Source organism: Mesoplodon bidens (genome assembly GCF_964165515.1).
Source record: "Mesoplodon bidens genome assembly, chromosome: 11".
Taxonomy (NCBI): domain Eukaryota; kingdom Metazoa; phylum Chordata; class Mammalia; order Artiodactyla; family Ziphiidae; genus Mesoplodon; species Mesoplodon bidens.
This window is the reverse complement of record NC_138167.1, coordinates 74,559,060-74,579,776: the sequence shown is the minus strand read 5'-3', so window position 1 is coordinate 74,579,776 and position 20,717 is coordinate 74,559,060. Positions and strand designations below refer to the sequence as shown.

General features: G+C 34.6%; 1 protein-coding gene across 2 annotated transcripts in view; it reads left to right on the top strand.

The window, feature by feature from the left end:
* Positions 1-20,717, top strand: part of WASHC4 (WASH complex subunit 4) — a 55,813-nt gene that overhangs the window by 30,325 nt on the left and 4,771 nt on the right. For both annotated transcript variants that reach the window (XM_081249072.1, XM_081249071.1), the window contains exons 21-31: positions 960-1,128; positions 1,404-1,558; positions 3,170-3,244; positions 5,425-5,529; positions 8,094-8,228; positions 10,144-10,252; positions 13,991-14,057; positions 14,632-14,718; positions 16,650-16,797; positions 19,272-19,368; positions 19,959-20,155. In XM_081249072.1, coding sequence (XP_081105198.1) covers positions 960-1,128; positions 1,404-1,558; positions 3,170-3,244; positions 5,425-5,529; positions 8,094-8,228; positions 10,144-10,252; positions 13,991-14,057; positions 14,632-14,718; positions 16,650-16,797; positions 19,272-19,368; positions 19,959-20,155 — 1,344 coding nt within the window. The remainder of the gene's footprint in view (positions 1-959; positions 1,129-1,403; positions 1,559-3,169; positions 3,245-5,424; positions 5,530-8,093; positions 8,229-10,143; positions 10,253-13,990; positions 14,058-14,631; positions 14,719-16,649; positions 16,798-19,271; positions 19,369-19,958; positions 20,156-20,717) is intronic.

The following is a 20,717-nucleotide window of genomic DNA, read 5'->3' as shown; positions in this document are numbered from 1 at the left end:
TTTTTACTTTAGAAAATAGTATATTTGAATTTAAAGTTCTGTTTGTTAGAAGAATGCAAATGCAAAAGTTGGTTTGACTGTTGTCTGCAGCTAATGGTCATACAGTTAAGGTAACTTAACTATTAATGTTTTATTGAATTTCATTTGGAAAGCTAATGACTGAAATATATTTAAAAGTATAAAGCCTATTGTGTAACAGATAATTTGAGTGCAATATAGTACATCCGTCCCTGTTTTAATGAAGTGTGTATTATAAACACTGATATCTTTAAAATTAAATTTCCAACTAGCAGTATTTTTATATGGAGGGAGGAATTAAAAATGAGTAAACTTCACAATATAAACCTTATATAGATTTGATTAAATTGTGAAATTTTAAAATATAATTTCTCATATTAAATACTTGTATTTAGAAAATACGATACATGTCTGGCCAGTACTTAGAACCCCACATGGTACACCAGAAAAAAATGATTAATTTCATTGCCTTTAGCTCAATGAGTTTTGTGATTTTTTTAAAATAATTATTACAAGGAAGCTTTTAAAAAATTTTCTCTGTTGCATATTCTCAGGACCTTTCCTCCTTTGTTGCCAGTTTCTGTAAATTTTATGCTTTATATTATATATTCATGTTCCTTGTAATGAAACCATCAGACGTTAGCTTTTAATTTTTTTTTCAAGGGTGTTATAATTAAAATACTAATGAATTCATTAGAACTCATCTAACTGCTCCCTGGTCAAAAAAAATCTTTGATTTTCAATAGATAGCAAAATAATTTCACTCTCCCAATAAAATAATATTTTACCATAGAGTATTTAGACTCTTAAACCAGTTTGACAAATTTTTTCGTCATTGCACAGATATTAAAGCTCTAACAGTGAGAACATAGACACTTAGAAGAATAATACAATTAGAATATTATTTTGAAAAATTAAGATAGCAATTTTTTTGTGAATAGCATTTGCTGGACAAGTTGTGCAAAGAAATAGAGAAGGACCTGCGACTTTCTGTGCATACTCATTTAAAGCTGGATGACAGAAACCCTTTCAAAGTTGGCATGAAAGACCTGGCCCTCTTTTTCTCTCTGAATCCAATTCGGTTTTTCAATCGTTTCATTGACATTCGAGGTGAGTGTTCTGGTTTCCTTCTTAGGGTCATATTCCATATCTGTTTGCCCTGTTAAAGAGCAGATGACAAAAACGAAACCTTGAGAAAATCTTTCTTTGTATTAGTGCATTTATTCTTGAATTCCTTTTTGTTTCTTCATTTTTATTTTCCTAGCACCTCATTTTAAAGGAAGAAATTTAATGTTCAAAGACAAGTTGTTTTGTTTTCAGTTTCATTTCTCTTCCTTTCCTACTGTTCATGAATCAGAAAAGTTTTGATTTTTTTTTTTTTTAAGCTTATGTAACTCACTACCTAGACAAGACTTTCTACAATCTAACCACAGTAGCTCTTCACGACTGGGCCACTTACAGTGAAATGAGAAATTTAGCTACTCAGCGTTATGGATTGGTTATGACCGACGCACATCTTCCTAGTCAGACTTTGGAACAGGTATAGTATAAACTGTTCTTGGTATAGTCTGATTGTAGCATGATAACAGTATTTCTCTAAGAAAAATTTTTTCTTTTTACTTTATTTAGTACATGTTTATATTCCAAGAAAAAACCTCATACTTGAGAAGAATAAAAAATTAGATGGTGCTAATTTGCTTTATGAAAGAATTTACCACAGCCTTCCAAATGTTTATACTTTTCCTTTTGTTGAAAATTTGAAATATACATAGATTTATATACAGCTTTTCAGAAACATGTTGGGATAGTGAGGTGACTTCTGCCGAATTTTAAAAAGTTTAATCAAGGTGACAGTTAAGGATTTTAAACCTAGATACAATATATAAGCTTTAATATCTTAGAAAATTGGTTAAATTTATGTAATTGTATTTGTCTTAAAATGAGGAATGCAAACAAGTATTTAGGTTTACTAATTCAATAAGCTAATTTGCAGTATGGCAGTATCTCATGAGTGCAAAGGTTTGTTTTCAGTTAATTTGCATATACTTCTTTCTAAGATAATCCAGATAATATTTACCAAAAAATCTTAATTCAATTCCAAAAGTTGAGGATCATAATTTTTCATTCATCTTACTGCGTATATAGGGACCAGTTGCAGGATCAGTTTGTATATCCTTTCATTCATTTATTTATAAATTTAATATTTACTGAAAACATGCTAGACACTGAACTACATTTAGGGATATAAAAATAAATAAAAACAGTCTCAGCTCATGTGGGAGAAAAAAATGAATAAATAAATTTTTAGATTAAAACATGAGAAAATTTATAATAAAAGCTTAATCAAAGGGGTATTGTGATATTACTTTGAGCCCCAATTAGAAAAGCTATGGAACAGTTTGTATGATACCATTAGGTATTACAGTAATAACTGAAGAATGAAGGATTCTTATTAGGTAACTTGTATATTAAAAGTGGTCTAGTATGATTAAAAGAAGCAAAGGATTTGGAATTAGATTTTTTTAAATCCCTGGGTTCTGCCTCTTCCTAGCTTCCTTGCGGAACTCCCTTAGCTTCATTTTCTTCAGCTGTGGAGTTAAGAATAATACCTCATATTGGAGAATTCCATATAAAGAACCTTGCACAATGCCTGAAAAATAGTATATATTTTATAAATGTATACTGTTTATATATAATACACATATTCTGGCTATTATATATAGAATAATAGCCAGAATCTGGCTATTATTTCAGAATCTTTTAGAATCTAAAATAGATTCTAAAATCTATTTTTATAATCTGGCCGTTAGTTTACTTTGCAAAAAATATAGAAAAGATCCTTGGGAAGACACATATTCTCAAGAGTGGCGGTGAAATGATTGAGTCATGGATCTTTGAAATTTTAAATTTAACAGTTCCTGTCTACACTAAAGGAATAAGATAACAAGCAGTCAGATTTCCCCAAGCAGATAGTCCTAACTGTACGTGTCAGAAGGCTCTTTTTAACCTTTGGTTGTACTTTTTGTATAGTTGTTCTTTAAAATAATTTAAAAATATTGGGAGACTTGGTATAAGCAGTAAGTCACTATGTTGATATGTCTGATTATTTTAAACTAATAATAATAGAACTTCTTTGTGGATTGTTTTGTAGGGCCTGGATGTCTTGGAAATTATGAGAAACATTCATATATTTGTGTCTCGATACCTCTATAATCTCAACAATCAAGTGAGTGAGTTTCAGAAATTTTTTTTATTAAAAAATTTTTTTTTATATCTCTATTGAAGTATAATTGCTTTACAATGTTGTGTTAGTTTCTGCTGTACAACAAAGTCATTTAGCTATATGTATACATATATCCCCATATCCCCTCCCTCTTTAGCCTCCCTCCCACCCTCCCTATCCCACCCCTCTAGGTTGTCACAAAGCAATGAGGTGATCTCCCTGTGCTACGCAGCAGCTTCCCACTAGCTATCTATTTTACATTTGCTAGTGTATATATGTCAGTGCTACTCTCTCACTTTGTCCCAGCTTCCCCTTCCCCCCACCCCCATGTCCTCAAGTCCGTTCTCTACGTCTGTATCTTTATTCCTGCCCTGCCACTAGGTTCATCAGTACCATTTTTTTAGATTCCATATATGTGCGTTAGCGTATGGTATTTGTTTTTCTCTTTCTGACTTACGTCACTGTATGACAGACTCTAGGTCCATCCACCTCATTACAAATAACCCAGTTTTGTTCCTTTTTACGGCTGAGTAATATTCCATTGTATAAATGTGGCACATCTTCTTTATCTATTCATCTGTCGATGGAGATTTAGGTTGCTTCCATGTCCTGGCTCTTGTAAATAGTGCTGCAGTGAATACTGTGGTACATGACTCTTTTTGAATTATGGTTTTCTCAGGGTATATGCCCAGTACTGGGATTGCTGGGTCATATGATAGTTCTATTTTTAATTTTTTCTTTTTTTTTTTTTTTTTGCGGTATGTGGGTCTCTCCCTGTTGTGGCCTCTCCCGTTGCGGAGCATAGGCTCCGGATGCGCAGGCTCAGTGGCCATGGCTCACGGACCCAGCCGCTCCGCGGCACGTGGGATCTTCCCAAACCGGGGCACGAACCTGTGTCCCCTGCATCGGCAGGCGGACTCTCAACTACTGCGCCACCAGGGAAGCCCTATTTTTAATTTTTTAAGGAACCTCCATACTGTTCTCCATAGTGGCTGTATCAATTTACATTCCCACCAACAGTGCAGGAGAGTTCCCTCCCTTTTCTCACACCCTCTCCAGCATTTATTGTTTGCAGATGTTTTGATGATGGCCATTCTGACTGGTGTGAGATGATACTTCATTGTAGTTTTGATTTGCATTTCTTTAATGATTAGTGATGTTGAGCATTCTTTCATGTGTTTGTTGGCAATCTGTATATCTTCTTTGGAGAAATGTCTATTTAGGTCTTCTGCCCATTTTTGGATTGGGTTGTTTATTTTTTTGATATTGAGCTGCATGAGCTGCTTGTAAATTTTGGAGATTAATCCTTTGTCAGTTGCTTCATTTGCAAATATTTTCTCCCATTCTGAGGGTTGTCTTTTGGTCTTGTTTATGGTTTCCTTTGCTATGCAAAAGCTTTGAAGTTTCATTAGGTCCCATTTGTTTATTTTTGTTTTTATTTCCATTTCTCTAGGAGGTGGGTCAAAAAGGATCTTGCTGTGATTTATGTCATAGAGTGTTCTGCCTGTGTTTTCCTCTATGAGTTTTATAGTGTCTGGCCTTATGTTTAGGTCTTTAATCCATTTTAAGTTTATTTTTGTGTATGGTGTTAGGAAGTGTTCTAATTTCATTCTTTCACATGTAGCTGTCCAGTTTTCCCAGCACCACATATTGAAGAGGCTGTCTTTTCTCCATTGTGTATTCTTGCCTCCTTTGTCAAGGATAAGGTGACCATAATGTGCGTGGAAGAAATTTTTTTTTTTTTTTTTCAGTAGTTGGTCCTCTCACTGTTGTGGCCTTCTCCCATTGCGGAGCACAGGCTCCAGACGCACAGGCTCAGCAGCCATGGCTCACGGGCCCAGCCGCTCTGCGGCATATGGAATCTTCCCAGACCGGGGCACGAACCCGTGTCCCCTGCATCGGCAGGCGGACTCTCAACCACTGCGCCACCAGGGAAGCCCGAAGAAAATTTTTTTTTAATGTAGAAAGGCTGAGGGGCCTTTGAAGAATTGATTCTCAATAGAGCAAGTTAGTAAAATAAAGAAGACAAAAAATAATTGTTTAGAGATCATCTTGTTTATTCCTTTGCTTTGACTGTATTATCTTTTTGAATGACTTTTCAATTATCTTTAATAAAATAAAATTGTAAAATTCTTGGGTTAACTGGCCAGTGTTTGCTATTGATTATGTTTGTTTCATTACAGATTTTTATTGAACGAACAAGCAATAACAAACATTTGAACACTATCAACATTCGGCATATTGCTAATTCAATTCGAACGCATGGCACGGGAATTATGAATACAACAGTAAGAACCTTCTGGGAGGGAGGTTGTGTGGGTAATAGACCCCTGTTGAATTTGGTAATTTGAAAAGTAGTTTTTTTCATCAAATATTCTGGTAAATATACATTATTGCTTGTTTATATTATACCTTAATCTCCATTTTTCTGTTTGGTATAATTAAAATGTCTGTCACTGAAATTGTGTTAGATGTGATGGAAGCTTTGTAATTCAAAGGCACTTTAGGGAGTTCCCTGGCGGTCCGGTGGCTAAGACTTCGCCTTGCAATGCAGGGGGTGCAAGTTTGGTCCCTGGTCGGGGAGCTAAGATGCCACATGCCTCGCAGCCAAAAAAAAAACAAAACATAAAACAGAAGCAGTATTGTAACAAATTCAATAAAGACTTTAAAAATGGTCCACATCAAAAAAAATCTTAAAAAAAAGGCACTTTTGAATGTTTTACCATCTTAAGATCATCATTATAAATAACATTGGAGATTTGAGGACATCAGCATAAGTATATATCTGGGTGGGTTGTTTGATATTCTCTATAAGTTGCTTCTGAAAGCAAATCATTGATAGTTTATTTAACATCAGTCATGCTCTTTTTTGGGGAGGGCGTTTACTAGTTATTTGATATCCATAAAAATAGCAATTTGCTGAAAAAATATCTTGAATCTTCTTAGAAATGGGCATTCAGTCACTTGCGAGAATCATTTGAGCTTATATGCTATGTTTCCTTCAATGGAAAAAGAGAAGTCTTTAAATTTACCTGGTTTTCAGACCACAGTTTCTCCTTGAGGAAAGAAGAATGCAAGTGTTTAAATAATAAAGTGTTATTAAGCGTATTTGGGAGTAAGGGAATAGGGAGAAGTTACATGACTGGAAAGTTACATAGGGACCATTTTAGTGTAGTGGGGAAGCCATTGAAGTATTTGAGCTGATAAGTAATGTGATTGGAGCTCTGGTTAGTGGTTATCAATAGAGGAAGGGGCCACAGGTAGTCAGAGTTTCAAATTTAAAACAAGGAGTCATCCATGTAGAGATGTCTGAGCCTTTCAGGATGAATAAACTCTGAACCTTTAAGGATCAAACTCTTCTTTAGCCTCATCTGTCAAACACTCATTCATGTAACAGATATAATTATGCTCATATTTCATGTGTCTCAGGCACTGTGCTGGGCACTGGGATAAGAAAAACAGACATTTCCTGCTCTCGTAGTAATTGTACTCTAGCAGGAAAAACAGTTGTTAATCAGTTAACCACACTAATGAATGTAAATTCCTGATGTCTGGTGATGATGAGGTGAGCATAGAAGAAGTAAGATCAGGGGCTGGCAGAGTTACCTACTCTTAAGAATGGAAAGGATATGGGCTTCCCTGGTGGTGCAGTGCTTAAGAATCGGCCTGCTAGTGCAGGAAACACGGGTTCGAGCCCTGGCCCGGGAAGATCCCACATGCCGTGGAGCAACTAAGCCTGTGCGCCACAACTAGTGAAGCCCACGCACCATAGAGCCTGTGCTCTGCAACAAGCGAAGCCACCACAATGAGAAGCCTGCGCACCACAATGAAGTGTAGCCCCCGTTCGCCGCAACTAGAGAGAGCCCGCATAGCAACAAAGACCCAGCGCAGCCATGAATGAATGAATAAATAAGTGTGTGGAAAAAAAAGGAATGGAAAGGGTAAAGAAGAGACTACTTCTAAGACTACTGCTGCTGAGGAGATCAAGAAAAAGCAATGTTTAAGCCACAAGAAAAGTTCTGAGAAAGGATGCATTTCTATAACTGGGTGATGAAGACTGTTAAAAAGGGCATACATATGCAAAAATAAGTAGTAATATTTGAGGGTGGTGGGGATGGAAATTAGTACAAGGCTTTCATCTATAGGTCCGAATTAATCTTGTTATTTTGACTTTAATCTCAGCTCCAATCCTACTTTTTCAGTGTTTTCTGAGTCTAGGTCAGGGCCTTTTAACCCATTCTCAGAACACCTATACTTCTCATTTTAGAAATTATTGCAGTTGAGATATAATAGTTTATTTAACACATACTTGTCTTAAAATGCCTGTCCTGCTAGAATATACACTTCATGATGGTGACCATGTCTAGCATGAGAGCAGGCACGTTGCTTTGCACATAAGAGGTGCTCAAAATATTTATGGATAAGTAATTGAATGTTTACTCTCTTCCTTCAGGAAAGGTCAAAGAGCACCATGTTTCTTACTTTAGTATCATTTTAGACACGTAGATTAGTAATAAGTAATCTTATGAATGGTGGAACATAGAAGCTTCTGAGTGTGGTTTATGACTTGAAAACTAGAGTGTCAAATCTGGTTTATGATTCTAACTATAGCTCTTAGTCTTATTATGAAAGTATTTTCCATTTTTTAAATTTCTTTTTTCCTTTTGTGTCATAAAAATATTTAAGGGGAGCTTTTAGAAAGCTCTGTAAACTTGGGCAAAAAAACCTTCATTTATTTAAATATTTCAGGTCCAACATGAATTAGACTATACATAGATTATTTTATTCAGTGATATTGATTTGAAATTAATTTTCATAACGTTCTCCAATTTTTGAAATTTTAATTTTATAGGTTAATTTCACCTACCAGTTTTTGAAAAAGAAGTTCTATATATTTAGCCAATTTATGTATGATGAACATATCAAATCCAGATTGATTAAAGATATTCGGTTTTTCAGGGAAATCAAGGACCAAAATGATCATAAGGTATTTTTACATATTCTTTTTAAGGTAGTTTGATTCAACTGTTGAGTATATAAGCATACCTTATATTACTGTGCTTTGCTTTATTGTACTTCTCAGATACTGCCTTTCTTACAAATTGGTTTGTGGCAAACCTGTGTTTTCAGATGATGGTTAGCATTTTTTAGTAATAAAGTATTTTTAAATTAAGGTATGTACATTTTTTTTTTACACATAACGGTATTGCACACTTAATAGACTGCAGTGCAATGTAAACATAACTCTTGTATGCACTGGGAAACCAAAAAATACATGTTACTTTATTGCGATATTTGCTTAATTGTGGTGGTCTTGAACCAAACCTGCAGTATCTCCAAGGTTTGCCTGTATGACAGATGTTTATGCTAAAATTCATTATGAGTTACTCTCTTGGGTTTTTTTTTCTTTATTATTTTTCACATAACGTCTCCTTGATTTGGCTTCCTATTTTCTATATTTTCCCTTGCAGTTTCTTACTCTTTGCATTCACTGTAAACAAAAGTGTAAGGAAAAATTAAATGATCAATGTAGTCAGGTGTTACCTTTCTTTATTTTAAAATAATACACAAGCAGAACATACTCATTTTGTAACATTTAGGCAATATGGAGTGCACAAACTAAATATCCTCCCTCATTTCTCTTTCCTTCCAGTTTCATTTTCTGGAGGCAGTTACTGTTAACAGTGTCATGTGATGCCCTCCAGATGTCTGTGTGATAAACATGTATTTGTGCATTACAAATATTGCTTTTTTTTTTCCTTAACAAAAATGGACTAAAACTAAACATACTGTTTTGCAGTGTGCTTATCACATGTCAGTACTTATAGGTCTACCTCATTCTTTTAAAGAGTTGATAGTGAAGATGTATACTGTAACTCCTTTAACCTTCTCCTACTGAGTGGATATTTAGTTTTTTTCTGATTTTTCTGTGTTACAAATGGTGCTACACATAACATCTTTGAACATTTATCTGTGTGTTCAAATATTTTTGAAAGACAGATTCCTTGAAGAGGAAAAGGGCAAAGAAAATGAGTATTTAAAATTCTGATACATATTGCCAAGTACTCTAAAAATACTGTACCAACTGACAGTCCCATCTATAATTTATAAGAATGTCATTTTCCCTTCACCCTCAGGGCTAAGTTTTCCCATAGTGAAATGAAGAATTGCAAGTGGTAACAGTACAGAGGCATATAGCCATGTGGATGGAGAACCAACAGGCTTAGATGGATCTTACGTTTGATTTGCCGCATCCAGAACTGTCTTAAGCATCACCTAGTTCCAGCCCTTTTATACACTAGTTGTTAGTTCTTTTCAGTGTCAGAGCAGCAAAATATTACTTTCTGGTGAAATAATTATTAAAATTACAGATTACAGTTATCTGTACAAAATTATATTCACTCTCATCTTTATTGGAACAGAAGTTACTAGTGTTTAGAGAAATAAATAATAATACTGTTGTTGGATAAGTATTGTTTCCATTTTTTATTAATATAAAATGAGTGATTTTCTAAATCTTTTAATTGGCTAAGACTTGAAAAATTGTAAGTCCTTGATACTTCTCAGGCCATGGAAACTTGGTCACACATTTCTGAACAAATGTTTCTAGGAGGAATTGATTTCTTTTATCTATCTGACAGAGTAGTTGGGTCTAGGGAGACAAATAATGTTGGTGGAAAACCTAAATTTGGCGGCATTAATAATTATTCTCCTTATTTAATTTGTATTGACCTTGAATATTGGTAGTTTTTGTGCTATAAATTTTTTGTCATTAGACTTCAGTGACTTTTTTTAAGCACATGGAAATACAAAATTAGAAAGGACAGTCGTATTGTCATGGTAGGCATTTTATGTTTTAGGGGTCTTTGTTAATAATGGTGGTCTTCAAATTATCTCTCTAGTATCCTTTTGAAAGAGCAGAAAAATTCAATCGAGGCATCAGAAAACTTGGAATAACCCCAGAGGGACAAAGCTACCTTGATCAGTTCAGGCAACTCATCAGCCAAATTGGTAAGTTATTGTAAAAGTGTTGGGAAATAACGTACAAATCCCAAGACTCTATCTCATATATTAAGTATCTCATACGAATAAACTTAATAGGTGAGTGCCTGAGTTCAGCTTTATTCCACTAATAATTTCCTTTTCTTACCAAAAGTTTTTCAAGGATGATTAGACTGTTGGTGCTTAATAATTGAGAGATTGTGGATTAATTTAAATAAATGAAATATTTATAAATAAAGTAATATAAATATTTTTGTGGATAAGCTCTTCAGTTAAATTAAAAATATAATAACGAATCTCAAAGGCCATACTCATGGTAGTCAACTGGTAACTATTTATTGGGTACCTACTCTGTTCAAGGCACTGTTTTAGACTTTTAAAAGTTAAGCCTAAACGCAAAGGTTTAAAATGTGTATGTGAAAAGTTAACAATTTTTCTATGCTACATCATTTCATATTTATATATAATTTCTTGAGTTGTCCTTCTGCTTACAAGTAGAACTTGTCTTCTGAAATGTGTAATACTATATTTAAAAACAAGAACTGCGTTTAAAAATAATCCTAGATTAAAAAACTTTATGCTTACTAGAGCTTTTCACATATATTATCTTTAGTAATATCTGCACGGTAACCCTTGAGATAGGCATGTAGTCATGTTTTTAAAGATGAAAAAAGAGAAACTCAAGAGAGAGAAGTGGCATTGCTGGGGCTTTTTTGGCTCCAAGTCCAAAGGTGTTTTGTATTCTTCACAGTTGCAGACACCAAGCAGTTAGTAAATTTTTATTGACTATAATTTGGTAAAATTGTGCCTCCTGAGATTCATTCATTCATTTATCAAACATTTATAAAGGCTCTGTTATACCAGATATTTTTCTAGATGCTGAGAATACAAATAGCCTTTGTTCTAAGGGTCTTAAGTTTACTAGTGGGAAGGGTGTTATAAGCATTTAGTTAGGTAGTAAAGTCAGTGAGCACTAGCTTAAGTTTTATAAATTAATTGGTTTACATATTAGGCCTTTCTATTTTGTATTAGTACAAGAACTTAGAGAATTTTACCTTAGTAAATTTTTAATTTTAAACAATTTAATAATGAGGTATTTTCAAATAAGTACTTTTTTATTCATAGTGATATTTGATGACATATTAGATTGTAAACTTTTGGAGCAACATTTTTTAACCCTTTCTGAGAATCTGATGAAAACTCTGGATTGATTTTTGTTTTTCCCAGAACAGTGCCCAAATGCACGTTCACATATATTTTTGCATATAATATACTGGAGTTCAGATGCTCAAAGTCAGAGTCCATGGGCCTCAAATTAAGAGCTGTTTTTCTGGAGCAGTGTTGCTTAAAACTTCACTTAATTCATACACCAATATGAGCTTTTTCCCCCATGTGAATACTGCCTGTAGTAGTATTTATTTCATGTTTTTATATTTTTTAAAAGTATAATTTTGTACTAAAATTATCATTAAATCATGAGCTTAGTATGCTAGTCATTTTTCCCCAATACACATCAAAATACACATTTTCCCCCAATACACAAAAAATAACGACACCTCTGTTGCCACTAGCATGTATTCCGCAGTTGGCGCATATTATCCTTTTTACTTTGTTCCAGCATTTTATTCTTTATTCTCTTCTTAGGAAATATAAATTCTTTACCTCTGCCTATAAAAAATTGTAATGTGCTTTTGAGTCTCTCACTCTCTTGAGAAAAGGAGTAAGGGATCTCAGAGCTGGGAGCAAAGTGAGAAGTCCTTTTGCCTAAGTCCTTCTTTGCCTGCTGAAATAATTAACAACCATTAACATTTATTGAGCATTTATTTACTATGTGCCAAGGCTGTTCTGAGTGCTTTATATGTTCTAATGCATGTAAAACTCACAATGTTATGAAGTAAATGTTATTTCCATTCATTCATTCCACAGGTTTATTGAGGACAACACAGTGTTCCTAGGTGGTGGTGATACCTATGACAATAAACAAAGTCTTTGCCCCTTTAGAGCTTAATTTAACAGATGTGGAGACTAAGACACAAAGTTTATAACTTGACCTTGGTTTTATAGCTAAAAAGTACAGAGTCCATATTTGAACCCAACTAGTCTGGCTTCAGAGGTTTGCTCTTAACTGCTACTCTCTGTTTGCTTCTCACTAGCACATTTGATCAGTCAGATACCAGTTTGACAATTTGGAGGAAAACAATCACTAGATGGTTGATTTTTCTATGATGCATAAAGAAACATTTCAACATCATCTCTCATATTGAGATAAGCCTTAAAATAGATTCAGTAATACTACTTGAGGGTTTTAAAAGGTATCAGATGAGATTACGTATGTAAAGTACTGTAATATATGGTTGTGAAATGTTAACAGCTTCTTACCTTTTAGTCTGTTCTTTCTCCCAAGTAATTTCATCTCATTTGAGTAGGAAATGTTGGCTCTAGGGATAGAGCAGTGAAGAAAACAAAAGCTGTATCATGTATCTTGCATTCTAGTGGGATGAGACACAGAGAGATATATAATGTATCAATGATAGGTGCTGAGTAAGGAGATACAGTGGGGCTGGGCAGTGCTATTTAGTGATATGCAGGGAAAGCTCTAAGGAGGTGACATATGGGCAGGAACCCAAATAACATGAAGGAATAAGCCATGTGCATGCATAGCTAGGAGAAGAGTATACCAGAAAGAGGCGACAGTAAATGTAAACGGCCTGAGTCTGCTTGGCATTTTGGGGAAATAGTCAGGGGCTGGAATGGGGTTAGTGAAGACCTGAATGGTAGGGCATGGTACCAGAACAGCAGCAAGGGGCAAGATCATACAAGGCTGTGATGACCATGTTAGGAATTTGGATTTTATTCTGAGATGGAAAGCTATTGTAGAGTTTTCAGAAAAGGAATGAAATGCTCCAACTTAGTTTTAAAAGAACCACCAGCCGCTACGTGAAGGAAACACTGTGAGGGGTGGGACGCTAAAGGTGGAAGTAGAGAGATCAGGAGGCCACTGCATGGTGCATTTCTAGGCAGGAGATGGTGCTGGTTTGGAATAGGGTGATAGCTGTGAAGGTGGTGAAAACTGGTTGGATTCTGGCTACATTTTGAAGGTAGAGCCAACATAATTTGCCCATTGATTAGATATAAAGTGTGAGAGAAAGGAAAGAGTCAGGGATGACTTCAGTGCATTTGGCCTGAGCTACTGGAAGGATAGAATTGTCAGTTTCTAAGGTAGAAAATATAATTGGGGGTGAAGATCTTGAGTTTGAGTTGAACTTACTAAATTAAAATTTCTCTTAGACATGTAGGTGTAGGCATTGGATAAAAAAGCCTAGAGGAGTAACCCAGTTTGGGAGGCATCAAATAAGGATTTCTGAATATCTCTTGTAGCTGTGTGTGTGTATGAGAGCGAGAGACACAGACACATACTTAATGTGAGTGAGGAAATTATTGATATAGTAATACATTAAAGTGTTTGATTTTTTGAAATGTAGTCAGCATTTAATGACTTTACAAGTAAAAGTTACATTTATTTTTAAAATATTTAATGTAGATGTATATATGTACATTTATATTTTAAGTGCACAAATATGTAAGTTTTATTTTTATGGAGCAAAAACTGAAGTGTAAAATGCAGCAAAATCTCTTGCTACTTAGGAGTGGAAACCTTGTAATTGCTATAAATAACTGTATTCCTGATTATTAGAACTTAGAGTTATTTGTATAAGCATCTGATTTTTTTTCTGTGTGGTTTTTAAGGTAATGCTATGGGCTATGTACGGATGATAAGATCTGGTGGCCTTCATTGTAGCAGCAATGCCATTAGGTATGGATGCAAACATATTTTTGGCCTTGTTTATGCCATTTAGAAATTTTATGTCATTTAAATCTGTCTTTTTTATAAGTAATATTGTAGAGAGGTGTTTTGTATTCTTCACAGTTGCAGACACCAAGCAGTTAGTAAATTTTTATTGACTATAATTTGGTAAAATTGTGCCTCCTGAGATTCATTCATTCATTTATCAAACATTTATAAAGGCTCTGTTGATATATTTCGAGATCAAGTATGGAAGAAAATTATTAGTTGTACTAGTTAAATTTTTTCCTAAATTTTAAGACTACAGCAGACTATTGAAAAGCTTTATTTCTCTTAAAGATATAGTTAATTTATTGGTACAGTTCGTGAATGGTTCTATAGATTACATGATTTTTAAGGATAATTTGATTATTCATATGTCTAAAGTTCAATTATGGTAAAGTGGTGATATTAACAATATAAATGAAACGCAAAATTCCTTCCAAAGATGCAGTTGAAAAATTGAGTCTTACAGTACTGCTCTCATATCTGTGTCAATTTCACACATTTAACGTAATAAATTCCGTCCCAAATTCTTATGTAGATTTGTACCGGATCTTGAAGATATTGTAAATTTTGAAGAGCTAGTAAAAGAAGAAGGTCTTGCAGAAGAAACATTAAAAGCAGCTAGGTAATCTAATTTTGGAATAATTTAAATTTGGAGATTTAAAAAGTATATGTTCATTTGAATGTTAAAGACAGGACTAGAGGGTAATATATAAACTTATATGTCAGTGTTTTTACTATGCAAGTAATGGTCTCAGTTGATGAAATGTAATTTTTTCAAGACTACAGTATTCTGATGTCTTTCCAACTTCTCTAAAAGGAATCTTCTAGACCATGGTCTCTAATACATGTGACTGTTGAACACCTGTCCTGTGGCTAGTCCGAATAGAAATGTGCTGAAGTGTAAAGTTCATAACTGATCTTGAGGATTTAGTGTTTAAAAAAGAATGCCAGATCTCATTAATAAAATTCATTTCATTTATTTCTTTTTACTCTTTTTAAATATTTCTATTTGCCAACTAGTATTTCTAGAATACTAGTCCTTCCTTTCATGTAATCTAGAGCAGCAGTGTCCAGTACAGCAGTCACTACCACATGTAGCTGTTGAATACTGGAAATAGGGCTCATGGGACTAGGGAACTGAATTAAAATTTTTATTTCATTTAAATTTAAATAGCTAATGACTATCTTATTGGACAGTGCAGAGCTACAGACTTGAGTAAATGGTGATTTTGGAAAACAATTTAAAACTTGAGAGAGGCATGCAGAATTGTTAAGAAAGTCTTTAGAAAACTAAGTTATATTATTAATAATTGTAACACTTATTGACTCAGGCATGAAGGGGCACCCCTGGGCAAAGTGGAGACAATTTGAATATCAAAAAGAATAATGGTAGAGATTGCTTATAATACATTGAATTAAGAAAGAAACCGTGAGTATAGTGATAATAAGAAAAGTTGGAGAAGCAGAGGGAAAGTTCTTTTTTACAGTGCTAGCCAGCTAGTAAATACAGAAGGGATGAGAAAATTTAGGGAAAAAAACAGCTTTGCAGCCATGACTGTAATACTTGAAATGAGACAAATCGTCAGTGGGTTCTCAAACATTTTTGGAGAACAGAGTATTCATTCACTATGAAAAAATTATCTGAGAAATTGATTATTAATCACAAAGGGGAAAAAACATCTTCACAATGGAGAGACTGATGTATTCCACCTTAACCAAGTGATCAAACTTAGCATCACCAGTAACAGGACATGCTGACATTATAGGGCCCCCTGATGTAATGTAATGGCAAGTACCTATTTTGTATTCTCACCCAAAATGTTTACTCATCAAGTGAAGGAAAGTTCATGGCAGGTGAAGTCATGGAGTTATGAGGTTATGATAACGAATTGATTATCTAAATGGACATTAAGTCTTCCAGAATGATGGTGGAGAACTGGAGTAGGTATCATAGTCCAAGATAAATAAATGTAGAGCAGTGGTTAAAACCGTTATAGATGCCTGCTTTCGGGAGGGGGTAGTTGGATATAGTTGGATCATGTGAGTCTCAAAGGAGAGATTTCTAAGACTGTCTAGTGGTGGGGGAATAATAATTTGAAAGTGATAATAGCTGTACATAAGGGATGTAGGAGAAAAAGCAGCTACTGTTTCTAAAGGTTGAGTGGGAAGCTAAGTTCTTCAAAAGGAGATGGGTTTCAGTTGAGGTAAGGAGGTATAGAAGAAGTGATAGTGAAGAGATTTAAGATGAAAAGGAATTTATTCACAGTGAAATGGAATTCTACAGGGCTCATTGTGAGAAGAAGAAATACAAAATTCTATAAAGTTCCAAGAGGCCCTACATATTCTGTTCTAGGAACTAAGTTAATTAAATCATATTGATTAGCCTCTGTCCATAAAAAAATGAGTTCATTCTGAACCCCAAGGAAGTTTACTTAGAGATGTTTTATATTTCACATTTTTGAGTGCTCTCATCTAAACTAATGAGAAGTGGATTTTAAAAGCCACATCTTCTTTTGAGAAAGGAACCAAGTAAATAATTTTTTTGCATTTTAGGCATTTGGATTCAGTCCTCAGTGATCACACACGAAATTCTGCCGAAGGCACAGAGTATTTCAAAATGCTTGTGGATGTTTTTGCTCCAGAATTTCGAAGGCCGAAGAATATACATCTCCGAAATTTCTATATCATTGTTCCACCTCTGGTGAGTATTTTTACTACCCAAAATGAATTTTTTGAAAAAGTATTAATAAATAGATCCAGTTTTTTTTACAGCAGGAAATGCAAACAGACTGTATTGTTGACTTTCTGGTTGTAGATAAAACTAAATATGGTCTCAGTGAATGCGGCCTAGAATTTTTACTTCTTAGCTATGTGGAATGAGACTTATTCATAGTTCAGAGAGATTCTTATTTGTTCATAACAGCCAGAGAAATCCTAGTGTAATTTAAATTACTTGAGCATACACTATTTGACACACACACCCACACCCACACACACCCACACACACACACACACACACACACACACACACACACACACACACACACACACACACACACACACACACACACACACACACACACACACACACACACACACACACACACACACACACACACACACACACACACACACACACACACACACACACACACACACACACACACACACACACACACACACACACACACACACACCCCCATATAATCTTTGGGCTGAAGTATACCATACAGTCATTTTAAGTGATTAATGTAGACAGTTACAATATGAAGTATTTCTTAAAAGCATACTATTTGAGGACAACTTCTGTCTTTTTGGTAGTTAAATATGAACACCTAAGCTAAAATTTTAGTGCTTTCTCGTTGTAGCATATGGTATGTTTTGCTCTAATTCTGTAGTTGGCATCTTAAAAAGAGCTCAAGTTAACCAAAATCGCAATATAAAAACAATTGTCGCAGTGGGGAAAATGGAGTTAAGAGATTAGAGAGGTATATATTAGCAATAAGAGTTATTTTTCTATAAAGGTTTCTATAACAAAGCTCTTTCTTAAAAATTTATAAATGGATAGCTCTAAAATCTAAATATCACTGAGCAGATGTAGCTTTTGATTACATCTAACTGATCGAGTTACAACTTTTTACGTTGCTGCCTGAATTAACACATATGTTCTAACATATTAGAACCATTATTATCCATTGAAAGCAGCTGATGGTCTATGGACAGCTTTTTTCTTCACACATTTTCCTTTCTACTGTTTTTTTTAATATGTTAATTGTTAATGCTCTATTATAATAATTGTTATGTAGCAAAAATGTCCACAGTTACCTGATAGGCATTATCTTTTCAGATATGAATAGAAGTGTCAGATTGGAGGCGAGTCTATCTTAGTTATACTTTGATAATAGTGTAGTTACTAACTCATGGTGAGTTCTCACCATCTTTCTTTAATTTGAAGTCATGGTAAACAGCAATGGCAAACCATTTATGGGTTTGAATTCTGCTGTCAGAATTCAGTTAGTGATGGAGAAAACAAGAGGGATTACGAACACTACAAAGAAGAGAAGTATAGGATGCTCTTCTTGTGTCCTTGAGTTTATAATCTAATTCCAGAAAGAAGACAAACATAAATGAGCTATCTAAAGAAGATTTAAGTAACAGTTGAAAAAGATTTTATGAAATGTGATTAATTGCCAAGTAAGTTTTACAGGCAAAAAAAGTGGAACTTGCTTGATAATCTTGTTTCCAGTGTAGGCTATTATAGTACTTATCACACTGTACCATAATTATTTTTAAACAGGTCTGTCTATATCCCAGTGCTGTGCTATCCTTTTGTAGCCCCTAATGGCTACTTAAATGTAAATTAGTTGAAATTTTATGAAGAAATTCAGTTCAGTTCCTAAGTTTTACCATACACATTCCAAGTGCACAGTGGCCATATGTGACTGGTGGCTTACTGTATCGGACAGTGTAGATACACAGCATTTCTGTCATTGCCAGGAGTGCTGCTCTATAGAGTGTGAACTCTTTGATGGTATTCATTTTTTTTATTGTAATTATTTAATAATGCCTGGTATTATTAAGTTTCAGTAAATATTTGTTGAATAAATGCTATGATTAGGTAAGGTATTTCAGAGGAGCTAAACTTTTAGGGAAGTGCTTTTTTTGGGGGGGAATTTGTTTATCCAAATGACTACTAAGCCTTTTAAATTGAGAATATGGTAAGAACTACTGCTGTAGAATGAATTGGGTGGGCAGAAGTAAGGACTGCCATGCTTAAGAGTGCTTAAGCTTTTAAGTAAAGCAGGCCTACTTTTCTGACTACAACTTTGATTTAGAGTATGACTTTAGGCAAGTTACTAAACCATTCAAGTCTCAGTGCCTTCATTTGTTAAATGTGCATAATATTTTAGAATGAACCGTACACAAAAGCACTGTGCTTGGGTTAAGTGGTGATTGAGGGAGTGCTCATATTTAAAGGACTTGGAAAGAAGAGCCATTAAGAGATACTTACACAGATTATGACCTCACCAAGAGGCTATTTATATGAGGGAAACGTTTCAAATCAAAAGGACAGGAGCTTAGAAGAGATCCTGTTTATAATTTTTGAAACGTCTGTTTTAGGAACTGAAGATTTTTTAGCACAATTGTTTCTCTAATGTTGTTATATCTTTTTAGACCCTCAACTTTGTAGAGCATTCCATTAGTTGCAAGGAGAAATTGAATAAAAAAAATAAAATTGGAGCTGCCTTTACCGATGATGGCTTTGCCATGGGTAAGCTTAGTGGAATTGTTTTCTCATGAATTTTATGTTTACCTTACAATGGATTTTTCAAAATGTTTGCTTGAGAATAGAGCTTTGTGCTCTTTGTAGATTTGTTTTTCACGAGCAGTGTTTACTGTTTATTTTTTGGCTGGGTCATCTGATTGACCATTATTTATACTGTTGTTCATGCTCCTTTGGTATTGCTAATCACTTACAGTGGTTGGACCTAATTATTTAGGCTTTGTTTTTGTTGTGGTTTTATTTACAGTTTGAGCATCTTGTATTTAGTTTCCTGTAGCTTCCTAGTTGTTGTCAATTTAGCAGTGGAAGTTTTTCCCCACCTTTACAGCCATATGTTATCTCCAGGTGATTTTCATAGCCATGTTATTTCTTCTTGATTGGCCTTTTTTTTTAGTTCTTTATATGTTTTTAAGGAGGAATTAAGCCATATTGCTAAACTTATTCATTTGCGCTGTAAAGTGTAATTTGAAAGAGGATTAATTCAAAATGGTTAGCTTAATTTTAGGAATTATTGGTGGAGTAGAATGTAACTTGTCTACACATTGTAATTTTGTTTTGGTTTTGCCGGTGACTTCTAGGTGTGGCTTATATTCTGAAGCTTTTGGATCAGTACCAGGAATTTGACTCACTTCACTGGTTCCAGTCTGTTAGAGAGAAGTACCTGAAGGAGATAAGAGCAGTTGCTAAGCAACAGAATGTGCAGTCAACCAGTCAGGATGAAAAACTGCTACAAACCATGAATCTCACTCAGAAGCGACTGGATGTTTATCTACAGGTAGAGGAGAGTTAACAGTCAGATCTGCTTTGACTTTTTAATATCCATTACTTCTTGATCACTGAAGAAACATAAATCATATTGAAACTCCCATTTTAACAAGTGAGATGAATAGTGGTCATAAGAGTATTTATTATTTATTTATTTATTATTTATTTATTTATTTATTTATTTATTTATTATTTTTTTTGGAATATGCGGGCCTCTCACTGTTGTGGCCTCTCCTGTTGCGGAGCACAGGCTCCGGACACGCAGGCTCAGCGGCCATGGCTCACGGGCCCAGCCGCTCCACGGCACGTGGGATCCTCCCAGACCGGGGCACGAACCCACGTCCCCGGCATCGGCAGGCGGACTCCCAACCACTGCGCCACCAGGGCGGCCCGTATATTTTTAAATGAATGGTATTTGGAAGCCATTTGACTCATATCTTAAAAAATGGGTGGATTACACAGTTCAGTTTCTGTGTTTGTGATTTGCACTCACTAGAGCTTTTTAGAAATAATGAGATATTAAATATCATTTTGATGTTTTACTAAAGTATTCTCAGCTTTTATTTCTAATT